Below are 17,940 nucleotides of genomic sequence, written 5' to 3' on the forward strand. Positions count from 1 at the left end.
CGACGACTGTGGCTCCAACAACCACCACGACGACTACTGCGGCTCCAACAACCACCACTACTGCAGCTCCCACCACAACGACTGCGGCTCCCACCACGACGACGACTGTGGCTCCAACAACCACCACGACGACTACTGCGGCTCCAACAACCACCACTACTGCAGCTCCCACCACAACGACTGCGGCTCCCACCACGACGACGACTGTGGCTCCAACAACCACCACGACGACTACTGCGGCTCCAACAACCACCACCACTGCAGCTCCCACCACGACGACTGCGGCTCCAACAACCACCACCGTGGCTCCCACCACGACAAAAACTGTGGCTCCAACAACAACAACAGTGGCTCCCACCACGACGACTACTGCGGCTCCAACAACCACAACCGTGGCTCCCACCACGACGACGACTGTGGCTCCAACAACCACCATGACGACTACTGCGGCTCCAACAACCACCACCACTGCAGCTCCCACCACGACGACGACTGCTGCTCCAACAACAACCACTACTGCCCCTCCCACCGCGACGACTGCGGCTCCAACAACCACCACCACTGCAGCTCCCACCACGACGACTGCGGCTCCAACAACCACCACCGTGGCTCCCACCACGACGACTGCAGCTCCCACCACAATGACTGAGGCTCCCACCACGACGACGACTGCGGCTCCAACAACCACCACTACTGCAGCTCCCACCACAACGACTGCGGCTCCCACCACGACGACGACTGTGGCTCCAACAACCACCACGACGACTACTGCGGCTCCAACAACCACCACCACTGCAGCTCCCACCACGATGACTGCGGCTCCAACAACCACCACCACTGCAGCTCCCACCACGACGACGACTGCTGCTCCAACAACAACCACTACTGCCCCTCCCACCACGACGACTGCGGCTCCAACAACCACCACCACTGCAGCTCCCACCACGACGACTGCGGCTCCAACAACCACCACCGTGGCTCCCACCACGAAGACTGCAGCTCCCACCACAATGACTGAGGCTCCCACCACGACGACGACTGTGGCTCCAACAACCACCACTACTGCAGCTCCCACCACAACGACTGCGGCTCCAACCACGACGACGACTGTGGCTCCAACAACCACCACGACGACTACTGCGGCTCCAACAACCACCACCACTGCAGCTCCCACCACGACGACTGCGGCTCCAACAACCACCACCGTGGCTCCCACCACGACAACAACTGTGGCTCCAACAACAACAGTGGCTCCCACCACGACGACTACTGCGGCTCCAACAACCACAACCGTGGCTCCCACCACGACGACGACTGTGGCTCCAACAACCACCACGACGACTACTGCGGCTCTAACAACCACCACCACTGCAGCTCCCACCACGACGACGACTGCTGCTCCAACAACAACCACTACTGCCCCTCCCACCACGACGACTGCGGCTCCAACAACCACCACCACTGCAGCTCCCACCACGACGACTGCGGCTCCAACAACCACCACCGTGGCTCCCACCACGACAACAACTGTGGCTCCAACATCAACAACAGTGGCTCCCACCACGGCGACTACTGCGGCTCCAACAACCACAACTGTGGCTCCCACCACGACGACGACTGTGGCTCCAACAACCACCACGACGACTACTGCGGCTCCAACAACCACCACCACTGCAGCTCCCACCACGACAACTGATGCTCCCACCACGACGACGACTGTGGCTCCAACAACCACCACGACTACTACTGCGGCTCCAACAACCACCACCACTGCAGCTCCCACCACGACGACGACTGCTGCTCCAACAACAACCACTACTGCCCCTCCCACCACGACGACTGCGGCTCCAACAACCACCACCACTGCAGCTCCCACCACGACAACTGATGCTCCCACCACGACGACGACTGCTGCTCCAACAACAACCACTACTGCCCCTCCCACCACGACGACTGCGGCTCCAACAACCACCACCCCTGCAGCTCCCACCATGACGACTGAGGCTCCCACCACGACGACAGCGGCTCCGACAACCACCACTACTGCATCTCCCACCACGACAACGACTGCGGCTCCAACAACAACAACAGTGGCTCCCACCACGACAACGACTGCGGCTCCAACAACAACAACAGTGGCTCCCACCACGACGACTACTGCGGCTCCAACAACCACAACCATGGCTCCACCACGACGACGACTGTGGCTCCAACAACCACCACGACGACTACTGCGGCTCCAGCAACCACCACCACTGCAGCTCCCACCACGACGACTGCGGCTCCAACAACCACCACCGTGGTTCCCACCACGACAACAACTGTGGCTCCAACAACAACAACAGTGGGTCCCACCACGACGACTACTGCGGCTCCAACAACCACAACCATGGCTCCCACCACGACGACGACTGTGGCTCCAACAACCACCACGACGACTACTGCGGCTCTAACAACCACCACCACTGCAGCTCCCACCACGACGACGACTGCTGCTCCAACAACAACCACTACTGCCCCTCCCACCACGACGACTGCGGCTCCAACAACCACCACCGTGGCTCCCACCACGACAACTGTGGCTCCAACATCAACAACAGTTGCTCCCACCACCACGACTACTGCGGCTCCAACAACCACAACTGTGGCTCCCACCACGACGACGACTGTGGCTCCAACAACCACCACGACGACTACTGCGGCTCCAACAACCACCACCACTGCAGCTCCCACCACCACGACTGAGGCTCCCACCACGACGACGACTGTGGCTCCAACAACCACCACGACTACTACTGCGGCTCCAACAACCACCACCACTGCAGCTCCCACCACGACGACGACTGCTGCTCCAACAACAACCACTACTGCCCCTCCCACCACGACAACTGCGGCTCCAACAACCACCACCACTGCAGCTCCCACCACGACGACTGAGGCTCCCACCACGACGACTGCGGCTCCAACAACAACAACAGTGGCTCCCACCACGACGACTACTGCGGCTCCAACAACCACAACTGTGGCTCCCACCACGACGACGACTGTGGCTCCAACAACCACCACGACGACTACTGCGGCTCCAACAACCACCACCACTGCAGCTCCCACCACGATAACGACTGCTGCTCCAACAACAACCACTACTGCTGATCCCACCACAACGACTGCGTCTCCAACAACCACCACCACTGCATCTCCCACCACGACGACTGCTGCTCCCACCACGACGTCTGTGGCTCCTACCACGACGACGACTGCGGCTCCAACAACCACCACCGTGGCTCCCACCACGACGAGGACTGCTGCTCCAGCAACAACCACTACTGCCGCTCCCACCACAACGACTGCGTCTCCAACAACAACAACAGTGGCTCCCACCACGACGACTACTACGGCTCCAACAACCACCACTACTGCATCTCCCACCACGACGACGACTGCTGCTCCAACAACAACCACTACTGCCGCTCCCACCACAACAACTGTGTCTCCAACAACCACCACCACTGCATCTCCCACCACGACGACTGCTGCTCCCACCACGACGTCTGTGGCTCCCACCACGATGACTGCGGCTCCAACAACCACCACCGTGGCCCCCACTACGACAACAACTGTGGCTCCAACAACAACAACAGTGGCTCCCACCACGACGACTACTGCGGCTCCAACAACCACAACCGTGGCTCCCACCACGACGACGACTGTGGCTCCAACAACTACCACGACGACTACTGCGGCTCCAACAACCACCACCACTGCAGCTCCCACCACGACGACGACTGCTGCTCCAACAACAACCACTACTGCCCCTCCCACCACGACGACTGCGGCTCCAACAACCACCACCACTGCAGCTCCCACCACGACGACTGAGGCTCCCACCACGACGACTGCGGCTCCAACAACCACCACCGTGGCTCCCACCACGACAACAACTGTGGTTCCAACAACAACAACAGTGGCTTCCACCACGACGACTACTGCGGCTCCAACAACCACAACCATGGCTCCCACCACGACGACGACTGTGGCTCCAACAACTACCACGACGACTACTGCGGCTCTAACAACCACCACCACTGCAGCTCCCACCACGACGACGACTACTGCTCCAACAACAACCACTACTGCCCCTCCCACCACGACGACTGCGGCTCCAACAACCACCACCACTGCAGCTCCCACCACGACGACTGCGGCTCCCACCACGACGACTGCGGCTGCAACAGCCACCACCGTGGCTCCCACCACGACAACAACTGTGGCTCCAACAACAACAACAGTGGCTCCCACCACGACGACTACTGCGTCTCCAACAACCACAACCGTGGCTCCCACCACGACGACGACTGTGGCTCCAACAACCACCACGACGACTACTGCGGCTCCAACAACCACCACCACTGCAGCTCCCACCACGACGACTGAGGCTCCCACCACGACGACGACTGTGGCTCCAACAACCAACACCGTGGCGCCCACCATGACGACAACTGCGGCTCCCACCACGACGACGATTGTGGCTCCAACAACAACCACTACTGGCCCTCCCACCATGACGACTGTGGCTCCAACAACCACCACTACTGCATCTCCCACCACGAAAAACGACTGCGGCTCCAACAACAACAGTGGCTCCCACCACAACGACGACTGTGGCTCCAACAACCACCACGACGACTACTGCATCTCCCACCACGACGACTACTGCGGCTCCAACTACCACCACCGTGGCTCCCACTACGACAACTGCGGCTCCCACCATGACGACGACTGTGGCTCCAACAACAACCACAACCGTGGCTCCCACCACGACGACGACTGTGGCTCCAACAACCACCACGACGACTACTGCGGCTCCAACAACCACCACCACTGCAGCTCCCACCACGACGACTGTGGCTCCAACAACCACCACGACGACGACTGCTGCTCCAACAACAACCACTACTGCCCCTCCCACCACGACGACTGCGGCTCCAACAACCACCACCACTGCAGCTCCCACCACGACGACTGAGGCTCCCACCACGACGACTGCGGCTCCAACAACCACCACCGTGGCTCCCACCACGACAACAAATGTGGCTCCAACAACCACCACCACGATTCCCACCACGACGACTACTACGGCTCCAACAACCACCACTACTGCATCTCCCACCACGACAACGACTGCGGCTCCAACAATAACAACAGTGGCTCCCACCACGACGACGACTGCGGCTCCAACAACCACAACCGTGGCTCCCACCACGACGACGACTGTGGTTCCAACCACCACCACCACTGCAGCTCCCACCACGACGACGACTGCTGCTCCAACAACAACCACTACTGCCCCTCCCACCACGACGACTGCGGCTCCAACAACCACCACCACTGCAGCTCCCACCACGTCGACTGCGGCTCCAACAACCACCACGACGACTACTGCGGCTCCAACAACCACCACCACTGCAGCTCCCACCAGGACGACTGAGGCTCCCACCACGACGACTGCGGCTCCAACAACCACCACCACTGCAGCTCCCACCACGACGACTACTGCGGCTCCAACAACCACAACCGTGGCTCCCACCACGACGACGACTGTGGCTCCAACAACCACCACGACGACTACTGCGGCTCCAACAACCACCACCACTGCAGCTCCCACCACGACGACTGAGGCTCCCACCACGACGACTGCGGCTCCAACAACCACCACCACTGCAGCTCCCACCACGACGACTACTGCGGCTCCAACAACCACAACCGTGGCTCCCACCACGACGACGACTGTGGCTCCAACAACCACCACGACGACTACTGCGGCTCCAACAACCACCGCTGCAGCTCCCACCACAACGACTGAGGCTCCCACCACGACGACGACTGTGGCTCCAACAACCACCACTGTGGCTCCCACCACGACGACGACTGCTGCTCCAACAACAACCACTACTGCCGCTCCCACTACAACGACTGCATCTCCAGCAACCACCACCACTGCAGCTCCCACGACGACGACTGCGGCTCCGACAACAACAACAAAAGTGGCTCCCACCACGACGACGACTGCGGCTCCAACAACCACCACCACTGCAGCTCCCACCACGACGACTGAGGCTCCCACCACGACGACTGCGGCTCCAACAACCACCACCACTGCAGCTCCCACCACGACGACTGAGGCTCCCACCACTACGACTGCGGCTCCAACAACCACCACCGTGGCTCCCACCACGACAACAACTGTGGCTCCAACAACAACAGTGGCTCCCACCACGATGACTACTGCGGCTCCAACAACCACAACCGTGGCTCCCACCACGACGACGACTGTGGCTCCAACAACCACCACGACGACTACTGCGGCTCCCACGACGACTCAGGCTCCCACCACGACGACGAATGTGTCTCCAACAACCACCACCGTGGCGCCCACCACGACGACTACTGCGGCTCCAACAACCACCACTACTGCATCTCCCACCACGACGACTACTGCGGCTCCAACAACCACCACTACTGCAGCTCCCACCATGACGACTGTGGCTCCCACTACGACGACCGCAGCTCCCACCACGACGACGACTGTGGCTCCAACAACCACCACGACGACTACTGCGGCTCCCACTACGACGACCGCGGCTCCCACTACGACGACCGCGGCTCCCACCACGACGACAACTGCGGCTCCCACCACGACGACTGTGGCTCCCACCACGACGACGACTGTGGCTCCAACAACCACCACCGTGGCGCCCACCACGACGACTGCTGCGGCTACAACAACCACCACTACTGCATCTCCCACCACGACGACGACTGCGGCTCCAACTACCACCACCGTTGATCCCACTACGACAACTGCGGCTCCCACCACGACGACGACTATGGCTCCAACAACAACCACTACTGCCCCTCCCACCACTACGACTGCGGCTCCAACAACCGTCACCACTGCAGCTCCCACCACGACGACTGCTGCTCCAACAACAACCACTACTGCCCCTCCCACGACGACGACTGCGGCTCCGACAACAACAACAGTGGCTCCCACCACGACGACGACTGCGGCTCCAACAACCACCACCACTGCAGCTCCCACCACGACGACTGAGGCTCCCACCACGACGACTGCGGCTCCAACAACCACCACCACTGCAGCTCCCACCACGACGACTGAGGCTCCCACCACTACGACTGCGGCTCCAACAACCACCACCGTGGCTCCCACCACGACAACAACTGTGGCTCCAACAACAACAACAGTGGCTCCCACCACGATGACTACTGCGGCTCCAACAACCACAACCGTGGCTCCCACCACGACGACGACTGTGGCTCCAACAACCACCACGACGACTACTGCGGCTCCAACAACCACCACCACTGCAGCTCCCACGACGACTCAGGCTCCCACCACGACGACGAATGTGGCTCCAACAACCACCACCGTGGCACCCACCACGACGACTACTGCGGCTCCAACAACCACCACTACTGCATCTCCCACCACGACGACTACTGCGGCTCCAACAACCACCACTACTGCAGCTCCCACCATGACGACTGTGGCTCCCACTACGACGACCGCAGCTCCCACCACGACGACGACTGTGGCTCCAACAACCACCACGACGACTACTGCGGCTCCCACTACGACGACCGCGGCTCCCACCACGACGACGACTGCGGCTCCAACAACCACCACCACTGCAGCTCCCACCACGACGACTGAGGCTCCCACCACGACGACTGCGTCTCCAACAACCACCACCGTGGCTCCCACCACGACAACAACTGTGGCTCCAACAACCACCACCACGGTTCCCACCACGACGACTACTACGGCTCCAACAACCACCACTACTGCATCTCCCACCATGACGACTGTGGCTCCCACTACGACGACCGCAGCTCCCACCACGACGACTGCGTCTCCAACAACCACCACCGTGGCTCCCACCACGACAACAACTGTGGCTCCAACAACCACCACCACGGTTCCCACCACGACGACTACTACGGCTCCAACAACCACCACTACTGCATCTCCCACCATGACGACTGTGGCTCCCACTACGACGACCGCAGCTCCCACCACGACGACGACTGTGGCTCCAACAACCACAACGACGACTACTGCGGCTCCCACTACGACGACCGCGGCTCCCACTACGACGACCGCGGCTCCCACCACGACGACAACTGCGGCTCCCACCACGACGACCGTGGCTCCCACCACTACGACGACTGCGGCTCCCACCACCACCACCACGACGTGTGTGTCAAATGAGTAATGTGTGTAATTTATTTTTGGGTGCTCCCTACTGTGTAATGATGAGACTACTTATAAGAGTATTGCTGCTTTCAACAAAATAAATCCCTCACTACTACAACTTCTCCTAGTAAAATGCTACCACTACTGCAACTACACCCACTAGTCCAATACAAATATCATTAATGAAGCTATTGCTACGGCAGTCCATAGACGATATGCATAAAACTTTTTTTCTTTTGTCAAGGTAACAACTTTCTCATTATCGCGACAAAACAAAAGTAGTGTAGTTGTCATGACTGTTTTTTTTATCACAACAAAAGTTTTCTCATGAGATAATACTGTATTGTGAGATGATGGGGTATACAACAAAAATAAAGCATTATCTTGTGCATATGGACTTCTCGTGCATATTTCGGATATTTACAGATGTTTATGCATTGTTTAAATACTGTGACGGCCCCAACTCCCTCTGCCAGGGCGTGTCTGCTGTATGCTTGCAGGTTCTGGTGGGGCAGAGTTGGGAGCCATCAGAGCAACTGGGAGCACCTGGCCAGTGTTCCCTGGGGTATAAGACCTGCTCCCACTCAGAAGCGGTGGAGACACTCTCCCAGCGCCACGTTCTGTTCTTTTCTGCATTATCCATATCCTCAAACATACATTTCATTCATCCACCAACACTGCAAGACGGCGCGGCTCATGAGTTTCTTTGTGCTGGTGGCCATTGGACTGTTAATTATCATCCGCAACCCCTGCACCAGTCAGCTGTGACCATCTCCCACCAGCCAAAGTAAAAGTCATACTAAACAGTTTCAAAACACCTTTTTTGTGGTTTCTCATGACTCCTGTTTGGCTGAGCTGACTACATTTGACATTTACATCGCTGCTGATTGGCTGAGCTGACTACAGGCTAGTGTTACATGAATTCTGATTAGCTGAGCTGACTACAGGCTAGTGTTACATGACTTCTGATTAGCTGAGCTGACTACAGGCAGTTGTTACATGACTTCTGATTGGCTGAGCTGACTACATTTGCGTGTTACACGGCTGCTGATTGGCTAAACTGACTACAGTCTAGTGTTACATGACTGCTAATTGGCTTAGCTGACTATAGGCAGGTGTTACATGACTTCTGATTGGCTGAGCTGACTACACGCTATTGTTACATGGCTGCTGATTGGTAGAGTTGTCATGGTGGTGCCATTTTGACACCGGTGTCATTTGCCTCCTCAACACTGGCCATACCGGTTATACCGCCTGTCGCCACTAGGGGGGTCTAAGCGCTAGCAAATTCAGCGTCACCACAATGAAAGTGAAACTTAAAATTCCTCTCCAAACTGTATTAACGGCATTTGTAAACGTAACACTTTTTAATCAGAGATTTATAACACTGCTCAACACTCAGAGTTAATGTGAGTGCAGGTCAGATTCTGGCATATTGCCCTTCTTTAGGCTCCCATTGGATTGTACTGGACACATTACTGTCACTAGGTAAGGACAATTAATTAATCCTATTTATCCTAATCTGTCATATTAGTGATCAGATATTAATGATCAGTATGTTTTTAGTATGTCCATTTATCATTTAGTAGCCTAACTTGAACATGAAAGCTCTGAATATGTGCTTTTATTTTACAAAATACAAAATAACGGTATTCCCGGTGTGGGGCTAATAACACCAGTGTGGACTCCAAGACCGTATGCTACCGGTAACACCGCCCACCGCGACAACCCTACTGATTGGTTGAACTCACTACAGGCTAGTGTTATATGACTTCTGATTGGCTGAGCTGAGGACAGGCGAGTGTTACATGACTTCTGATTGGCTGAGCTGACTACAGGCAGGTGTTACATGACCTCTTATTGGCTGAGCTGACTACAGCTAGTGTTACACGATTTCTGATTGGCTGAGCTGACTATAGGCAGGTGTTACATCACTTCTTATTGGCTGAGCTGACAACGTTTGAGTGTTCCATGGCTGCTGATTGGCTGACTACATTTCAGTGTTGTTGATATTTAAAAAAAAACAACTAAATGATAGTACTTTTTAAACCAAATGGTGGTACTATTTAAACCAAATGTTGACTAAAACTTGGTTGACTAAAGACACTTTTACACACTGGATCCAACAGATTTTCCACTAAATTATTCAGATCATTTTTTTCCCCCAAAGTGTTTTGGAAATGTGAAAATCCATCCGGTGACGTCACCATCCTGAATGGCAGCCTAAAATAATAGCTCCTCCTGAAAAATACTTACTTCGTCCCGCAAAAACCGTCAAATACAAAATTTCTTGATAAATATTTGGACTGGCAAGCGGGGCAAGAATGGGAAAAAAGGATGGTAACAAAAAAAGCACCGTTGAAGAGCCTGCAAATGAAGAAAACACAGAGAACAGCTCTCCCACACAGGCACAAGATGGCGAAGCTAACCCTCACCCAAATGATCCTGCAAGTTTAACAAAAGTTTTGGAGGAGATACGGGACTTTCGCAAAGACACAAAACAACAACTAAACGATATTAAATCCGAGCTCACTAACGTTAATCAAAAAATAGCGGAGGCAGAGACACGTTGAAATGGTGGAAGATCGTGTTCAAAACATGGAACAGGTGCTAAGCAAGATGATAAAAGTGATAAGTCAACAAGAAAATAAACTACTCGACCAAGAAGGGAGATCTCGACGGGACAATATAAGGATATATAATGTTCCCGAAGGAGCGGAGGGGTCGTCTATGGTGGAGTTTGTGGAAAAGTTACTACGGGACACGCTGGAGATTCCCCCAACTACAGAGCTTGACATCGAGAGAGCACACCGGGCCCTCGCCCCGAGACCCTGCTATCCGGGGACAGGGAAGACAAGCCGCGGTCAATAACAATCAGATTCCTCTGATACAAAATCAAAGAAGAGATGCTGCGCAAGGCTTGGGGAAAGAAGAAGGTGTTTTTGAATGGGAAGCCAATATAATTCAATCAAGACTACCCCCCAGCAGTCCTTCAGAAGCGTAAGGAATATTCTGAAGCGAAACGAGTGTTAAAGCAGAGCAAGATCCGCTTCCAGACTTTTCCCTGCTAAACTGAGAGTGTTCTATGAGGACGGGACTCGGCTATACCAGACAGTGAAGGAGGCGACTACAGACACGAAGGGCAGAGGACTGATTGTCAGTGTGATCACACCAAGGGGGAGCCTAGCTGAGCAGCTATCTCACTCCGCTTGGGAAGCGGTTGGAGGACCGAGACAGCGGGGGACGGGAGAGGAGCGACAGAGGAATATCAAGGAGAGATTGCAAGCTTTCAGAAGACAGCACTCATCCCCTCCAGAAGAGCTATAAGTTCTGACTAACTTTAAAAGTGCTGGTAAACTACACAGAATCGAAACTAGACGGTGCTATATTATTTTATTTTTTTAGGGGTCCCAGCACAAAGTGCTGGGAACCCTATTGTTTTTGTTCGGATTATTGTTATTCCACTTCTTCTTCTTCTTCTTCTTCTTCTGCCCTAAATGTATCTGGATCTCAGAAACTGTAAGAGCTACAGTGACCAAACTTGTCAGATACGTCGAAAGTCTCAGCCGCTACTCAGGCAACGAAACCCAAGTCAATTGGCCTCATGGTGGCGCTGTAACAAGCAACTTTACGTTTTGGCCTATAACTTCTGAACCGTATGGGCCACAATCAAAATCCCACTTTCCCTGGATTCCTTGGTTCATTCTGCATCCATCCATATAGGCCCGCCCATTTCTGCCTGACTAGAGTTTCCGCCATTTTGAATTTTGTCCAAAACAGTTTTTTCGCTACTCCTACAAATTTTGTCCAATCGTCACCAAATCTGTGACAGCATGTCTGGACTGTCCTGCACAAAAGTTATTGGGCAGTTTGGAAGTCGATTATATGAAAACGGTGTGGACTATCAAATTTTGGCCAACTGTCGTGGATGGGGCCTATTTCACAAAAATTGCCATAACATTGTCCTATGGTAACCAAACTTGGTACACGTGTGCAGGTATGTAGTCTGAGCTAATTTAAAAAAAATTGGTGTCATTTCGCCTATAGGGGGCGCTATAGCAACATTTCAAATTTTAAAAGGCCATAACTCGGTGACTGTAGATCATAGGAACAAAATTCCTTGATTGCTGGATTCCTTGGGCCAAGTTGCATCTATCCTGTAGGCCACTCCCATTTCAGCCCACAAGGTTTTCCACCATGTTGAATTTTGTCCAAAACAGTTTTTTCGCTTCTCATACATATTTTGTCCAATCTTCACCAATTTTCGCTCACAGCATGTCTGGACTGTCCTGCACAAAAGTTATCGAGCAGTTTTTTGATAGTCCATACCGTTTTGCTACAACTGGCTTTCAAAATTTGTAGGCAAGGCCTAATATAAAAAAACTGGCCTAAGTCAGGAAGTTGTTGGCCTACCTTAAACAAATTTGGTACATCTATGCACAGGTCAATTCTGAGGTAGCATGCAACATTTGGTGGTATTGTAACCATAGTTGACCATAGTTAAAATACTCTAAGGCTCTAAATAGCCTATAGCTTGGACAGTCTCATTACTTGGCCCTATTTTTTTGTGCTCCCTCCATTGCCCCCCAGTGGACTCAGTAGCCTAATGGTTAATGAATAGGTCTACCATGCAAAAGACTGCAGACTGCAGCGTATCATTCGCTCCGCTGAGAAGGTGATTGGCTGCAATCTACCTTCCCTCCAGGACCTGTACGCCTCCAGGACCCTGAGGTGAGCAGGAAAGATTGTGGCTGACCCCTCCCACCCTGGACACAAACTTTTTGAAACGCTCCCCTCTGGCAGGAGGCTGCAGTCCATCAGGACCAAAACCTCACACCACAAGAACAGTTTCTTCCCGTCTGCAGCTGCCCTCATCAACAAGCCCCGGGACCCCCACTGACACAGACCCTTATCCCCCCCCTATACTCCATACCTTTGCACATGCTATGGTAAATATTTTGCACATACCCATAACAGTTATATTGCACATATACATTATTGTACATATTTTTATATTTCTTATTATATTTGTATTATATTTTTGTTTTATTATTATTATTATTATTATTTTTATTTCATTTTATTATTTTTCTCCACGTTTATGTTTATTGTATGCACCTCCATACCAAAGCAAATTCCTTGTACTGTGAAAACTTACTTGGCAATAAACTTGATTCTGATTCTGATTCTGATTCTGAAAAAAGATTGTGGGTTCAAATCCCGTGGGTAATGCTGTCTCACACCACTAAGCTTGTGATAACTAAACATAATGTCTTAAGTTTCTAATTTTTGGACAAATGACCATATGAAAAGATGAACTTGACAGAAGTCACGGGCCAACACAAAAGCCGGTGTTAGACTGCATGTCTGAACTTCACAACATGTTATTTTTTGTGTGTGTCTTTCTACCTTCTATAATGTTTTATCTATCTGTCTGTCTTATCAAATTGTGCTTGGACCCCTCAATCGCCGCTTTCGGCTATATTTTTATTTGCATTCACTCCTTTTTCCCCATCTAAATGAGAGTAATTCCTCCCATGTATACATGGGAGGAGAGGCTTTCCCCCACAGCTAGACGTTTCCTCTAGCTCAGCCCAGGGTCATCTAGTAGAGACCCCAGCCTTGGAATTTAAAAATGAGTTAACACCTGTTATACTCTCCACACTGAACTGGGTTTTAAAAAAGGCACAAACGCCACCCAGCTGGAGGGAGGCGATAATCTCAGCTATACCAAAAGAAGGCAAGGATAAAATGGAATGTGGGTCATTTAGACCAATATCTGTTCTTAATATAGATTATAGATTATTTACCTCTATCATGGCCAGACGATTAGAAGAGTTCCTGCCCACACATACATAATGATCAGACAGGTTTTATACAACAACGCCAAACACAAGACAATATACGAAGGACACTACACATTATGGATCATATACAAAAAAATGAAATTAAAGCAATAGTGATAAATGTGGATGCTGAAAAGGCATTTGATTCGGTTAGCTTTTAGTTCAGTCTACTTTCCTGTCAGTACTTGATTATGGTGGCATTATCTATATGCACGCTGCCCCTACCATCTTGAAACAGCTTGACACTGTCTATCATTCAGCGCTTGGTTTTATTACTGGGGATCATTTTAGAACGCATCATTGTACTCTGTATCAGGCAGTGGGCTGGCCGTCTCTGGACGCTAGGAGCACGCAGCACTGGCTCCTGTATGTTTATAAAGCAATCTTACATAAGCTACCTAATTACCGGACATCCCTCATCACATGGCGTTCTAGTTATTACCAGACGAGGTCTCGGGATTGGTTGGTTCTTGAGGTCCCTCGAGTCAACACCGAGCTGGGAAAAAACGCTTTTAGTTATTGTGCTCCTAGAGCATGGAATGAGTTTCAAGACTCTTTCAAATTGGATGCCTTAGTCTCATTGGGCAAATTCAAAAATATGATAAAGGAATTTGAAGTCGAGATCTGTGTATGTTCTAAATAATGTTGCCATAACATTATCAGTTGAATGTATAAAATGTATTGATGTATGATGATTTTATATTGTTTATAATATTGTATATTGTTTATGATTATGTTTTTATGATTATATGATTATGCTTGTAACCAGGGCACCATCGCAAATGAGACCTTGGTCTCAATGGGTTTTCCCTGTTTAAATAAAGGTAAATAATAATAATAAATAATTATGACCCAGGACACTGTAATGCCTTTTCCCCAGTCGTCTTGCCCTCCTCAGCTGTACTCTGTTGGAATAAAGCTGTAATTGTGCTTCCCACACCATTCCTCTTGTTAGGCGCAATCCAGCCAAACGGCATTTCTCATGCATTAACCTAAAGCCGTCCCACTGAGCACAAGTTATGATTTCAACGTCACCTCTATGCTTTAGCTCTCACATAGCCCAGGATCATTTTGGCTGTGTATAGACCAAGCAGTATTGTTATGACCAGCTCTAAGATCACAACAAAGACGGGAGACATACGCAGATACCGGCAAAAGATAAGGGGATTTATTAAGAAAAACAGGATAAACAAGCAGTGATGATCGGGCCCTCGCCTCTGTGTGCAAGTCGGGGCGTGCCGCGGTCGGGGCGTGCAGCGGCCGCGGCGTCGTTACCGGACACCGACCGGTCGACGTGGCCCACACCGTGAAAATTCCATGTAAATCCAGTGGCGATTGTCACGCAAGGCTTACTTCCTGTCGCCAGTAGGTGGCGCAGTGCCTATGACTCCCAATCGGCCTGTAGATGTCCTCAGGCCTGGACTCTTGTCCGGCATGTGAAATCCGGTGCAGATCGGACAACGTACGCTCAAGTTCACACAACTTCCTGTCGCCAGTAGGTGACGCTATGACTATAACCGAATAGCGGCCTGTAGATGTGTTCAGGCCAGGACCGTTATCAAACGTGTGAAGTTTGGGCCTGATTTGACCTTGTACAGTCGCGTTACAACCCACTTCCTGTTTCGTGTCGCCAGTAGGTGGCGCAATGCCTATTACTCCTAATCGGCCTGTAGATGTCCTCAGGCCTGGACTCTTGTCCAACATGTGAAATCTGGTGCTGATCGGACGATGTAAACTCAAGTTAACGCAGCTTCCTGTTTCATGGCGAAACATCGAAATTCAACGCCACGCCACGCCCACGCTGTGTGATGAAAACTCACAGTTCGCACAACTTTGCATCGTCGATGTCTTTTATTCACGCTGACCAAGTTTGACGTGGATCCGATCAACCGCCTAGGAGGAGTTCGTTAGAGTAGGACCCCTGCAAATTCACACAGCTTCCTGTTGCCAGTAGGTGGCGCTATGACTATAACCGAATATCGGCATGTAGATGTGTTCAGGCCGGGACTCTCATCCAACGTGTGAAGTTTGGTCCAGATTTGACCATGTACAGGCCAGTTACAAGCCACTTCCTGTTTCGTGGCGAAACACGGAAATTCGACGCCACGCCACGCCCACGCCCTGTGACGAAAACTCACAGTTCGCACAACTTTGCATCGTCGAGGTCTTTTATACACGCTGACCAAGTTTGATGTGGATCCGATGAACCGCCTAGGAGGAGTTCGTTAAAGTACGACCCCTGCAAACGCCCAAAAACGCCCAAAAGTGACGCAATCAATTCAAAATGGCCGACTTCCTGTCGGGTTTAGGGCATGGCACCAAGAGACTTTTTTTTAAGTCTGGACATGATACATGTGCCTACCAAGTTTCGTACGTCTAGGGGAAACAGAAAGCTGGGGGCTTTGGTTTTGAAATTTTGTAGGGGGCGCTATTGAGCCATTTTGCCACACCCATGTCCAAGACCCAAAAAATATCAAATTTTTCGCCACTTCTGACGTGTGTGCACAGTTTGGTGAGTTTTTGAGCACCTTTAGCCCCTCAAATATGCGAGCAAACAATAAAAATAAAAATCGTAATAATAATTCCTTCAGTTTCAATAGGGCTTCGCACGATGTCGTGCTCGGGCCCTAACTAGCAACGAAATACAACATAATGCAGGCGAATCAGTGGAGTCAGTAGTGTAGTGGGTGGAGGAATGAAATGTATGTTTGAGGATATGGATAATGCAGAAAAGAACAGAACGTGGCGCTGGGAGAGTGTCTTCACCGCTTCTGAGTGGGAGCAGGTCTTATACCCCTGGGAACACTGGCCAGGTGCGCCCAATTGCTCTGATGGCTCCCAACTCCGCCCCACCAGAACCTGCAGGCATAGAGCAGACACGCCCTGGCAGAGGGAGTTGGGGCCGTCACAGTATTTAAACAATGCATTAACATCTGTAAATATCCGAAATATGCACAAGAAGTCCATATGCACAAATTAATGCTTTATTTTTGTTATATACCCCATCATCTCACAATACAATATTATCTCATGAGAAAACTTTTGTTGTGATAAGAAAAAACAAAGTCATGACAACTACACTACTTTTGTTTTGTCGTGATAATGAGAGTCATTACCTTGACAAAAGAAAAAAAGTTTTATGCATGTCGTCTATGGACTGCCGTAGTAATAGTTCTATTTTTACAGCAAAATGTATTGATGCTTCAGTAGTGATATTTGTATTGTACTAGTGGGTGTAGTTGCAGTAGTGGTAGCATTTTACTAGTAGAAGTTGTATTGTACTAGAGGGTGTAGTTGCAGTAGTGGTAGCATTTTACTAGTAGAAGTTGTAGTAGTGAGGGATTTATTTTGTTGAAAGCAGCAATACCCTTATTAGCAGTCTAATCTTTACACACTAGGGGGCAGTAGTGGACCAGAGAACATTTACAAAAGTGAATCTGAATGTAACATAGGATTCTCCTAAAGGGATGTTTGCAATGGTTACTAGTTATCTGCCACATTGGTGCGACCAGTTATATCTTTGGTGGCACTGCCAAGAAAAATGATCCCAAAACGCAAGCAAGAAAAATTATCCCAAAACGCAATCAAACGGTCGTAGTCTGGAGCCCTGCTATTAGGTTGTTTGAACATTCACATCAAGCCATTGATGAGCTGGTTTTCTGAGGAGTAGTATATTAGAAGTACTAGTAGAAATAGTTGTAGTAATATACGAGCAGTAGTCATAGTAATAGTGTGTACAGAATGTGACAGGAGTTGGTAAATATGTGGCACTACAGTTTTAATTCTGCTTGGAACCCATTGACTGCTGCCAGCCTG

At 51.6% G+C, this 17,940-nt stretch overlaps 1 protein-coding gene across 1 annotated transcript; it reads left to right on the plus strand.

The window, feature by feature from the left end:
• Positions 1-2,180: 2,180 nt before the first annotated feature.
• On the plus strand, positions 2,181-13,178 carry LOC139644667 (GATA zinc finger domain-containing protein 14-like). Its single transcript, XM_071520123.1, has 14 exons — positions 2,181-2,203; positions 2,244-2,701; positions 2,747-2,914; positions 3,105-3,231; positions 3,315-3,835; positions 3,881-4,312; positions 4,416-4,859; positions 5,028-5,249; positions 6,384-6,842; positions 7,410-7,712; positions 7,915-7,933; positions 8,092-8,278; positions 8,779-8,900; positions 13,082-13,178. Exons 1-14 carry the CDS (start codon positions 2,181-2,183, stop codon positions 13,176-13,178), a joined length of 3,582 nt encoding a protein of 1,193 aa, XP_071376224.1.
• Positions 13,179-17,940: the final 4,762 nt, after the last annotated feature.

This window comes from Centroberyx affinis, unplaced genomic scaffold, assembly GCF_046629955.1.
Source record: "Centroberyx affinis isolate AG114_WGS23_722 - 3 ecotype Tasmania unplaced genomic scaffold, CSIRO-AGI_Caff_v1 ptg000063l_1, whole genome shotgun sequence".
NCBI classification, from domain to species: Eukaryota; Metazoa; Chordata; class Actinopteri; order Beryciformes; family Berycidae; genus Centroberyx; species Centroberyx affinis.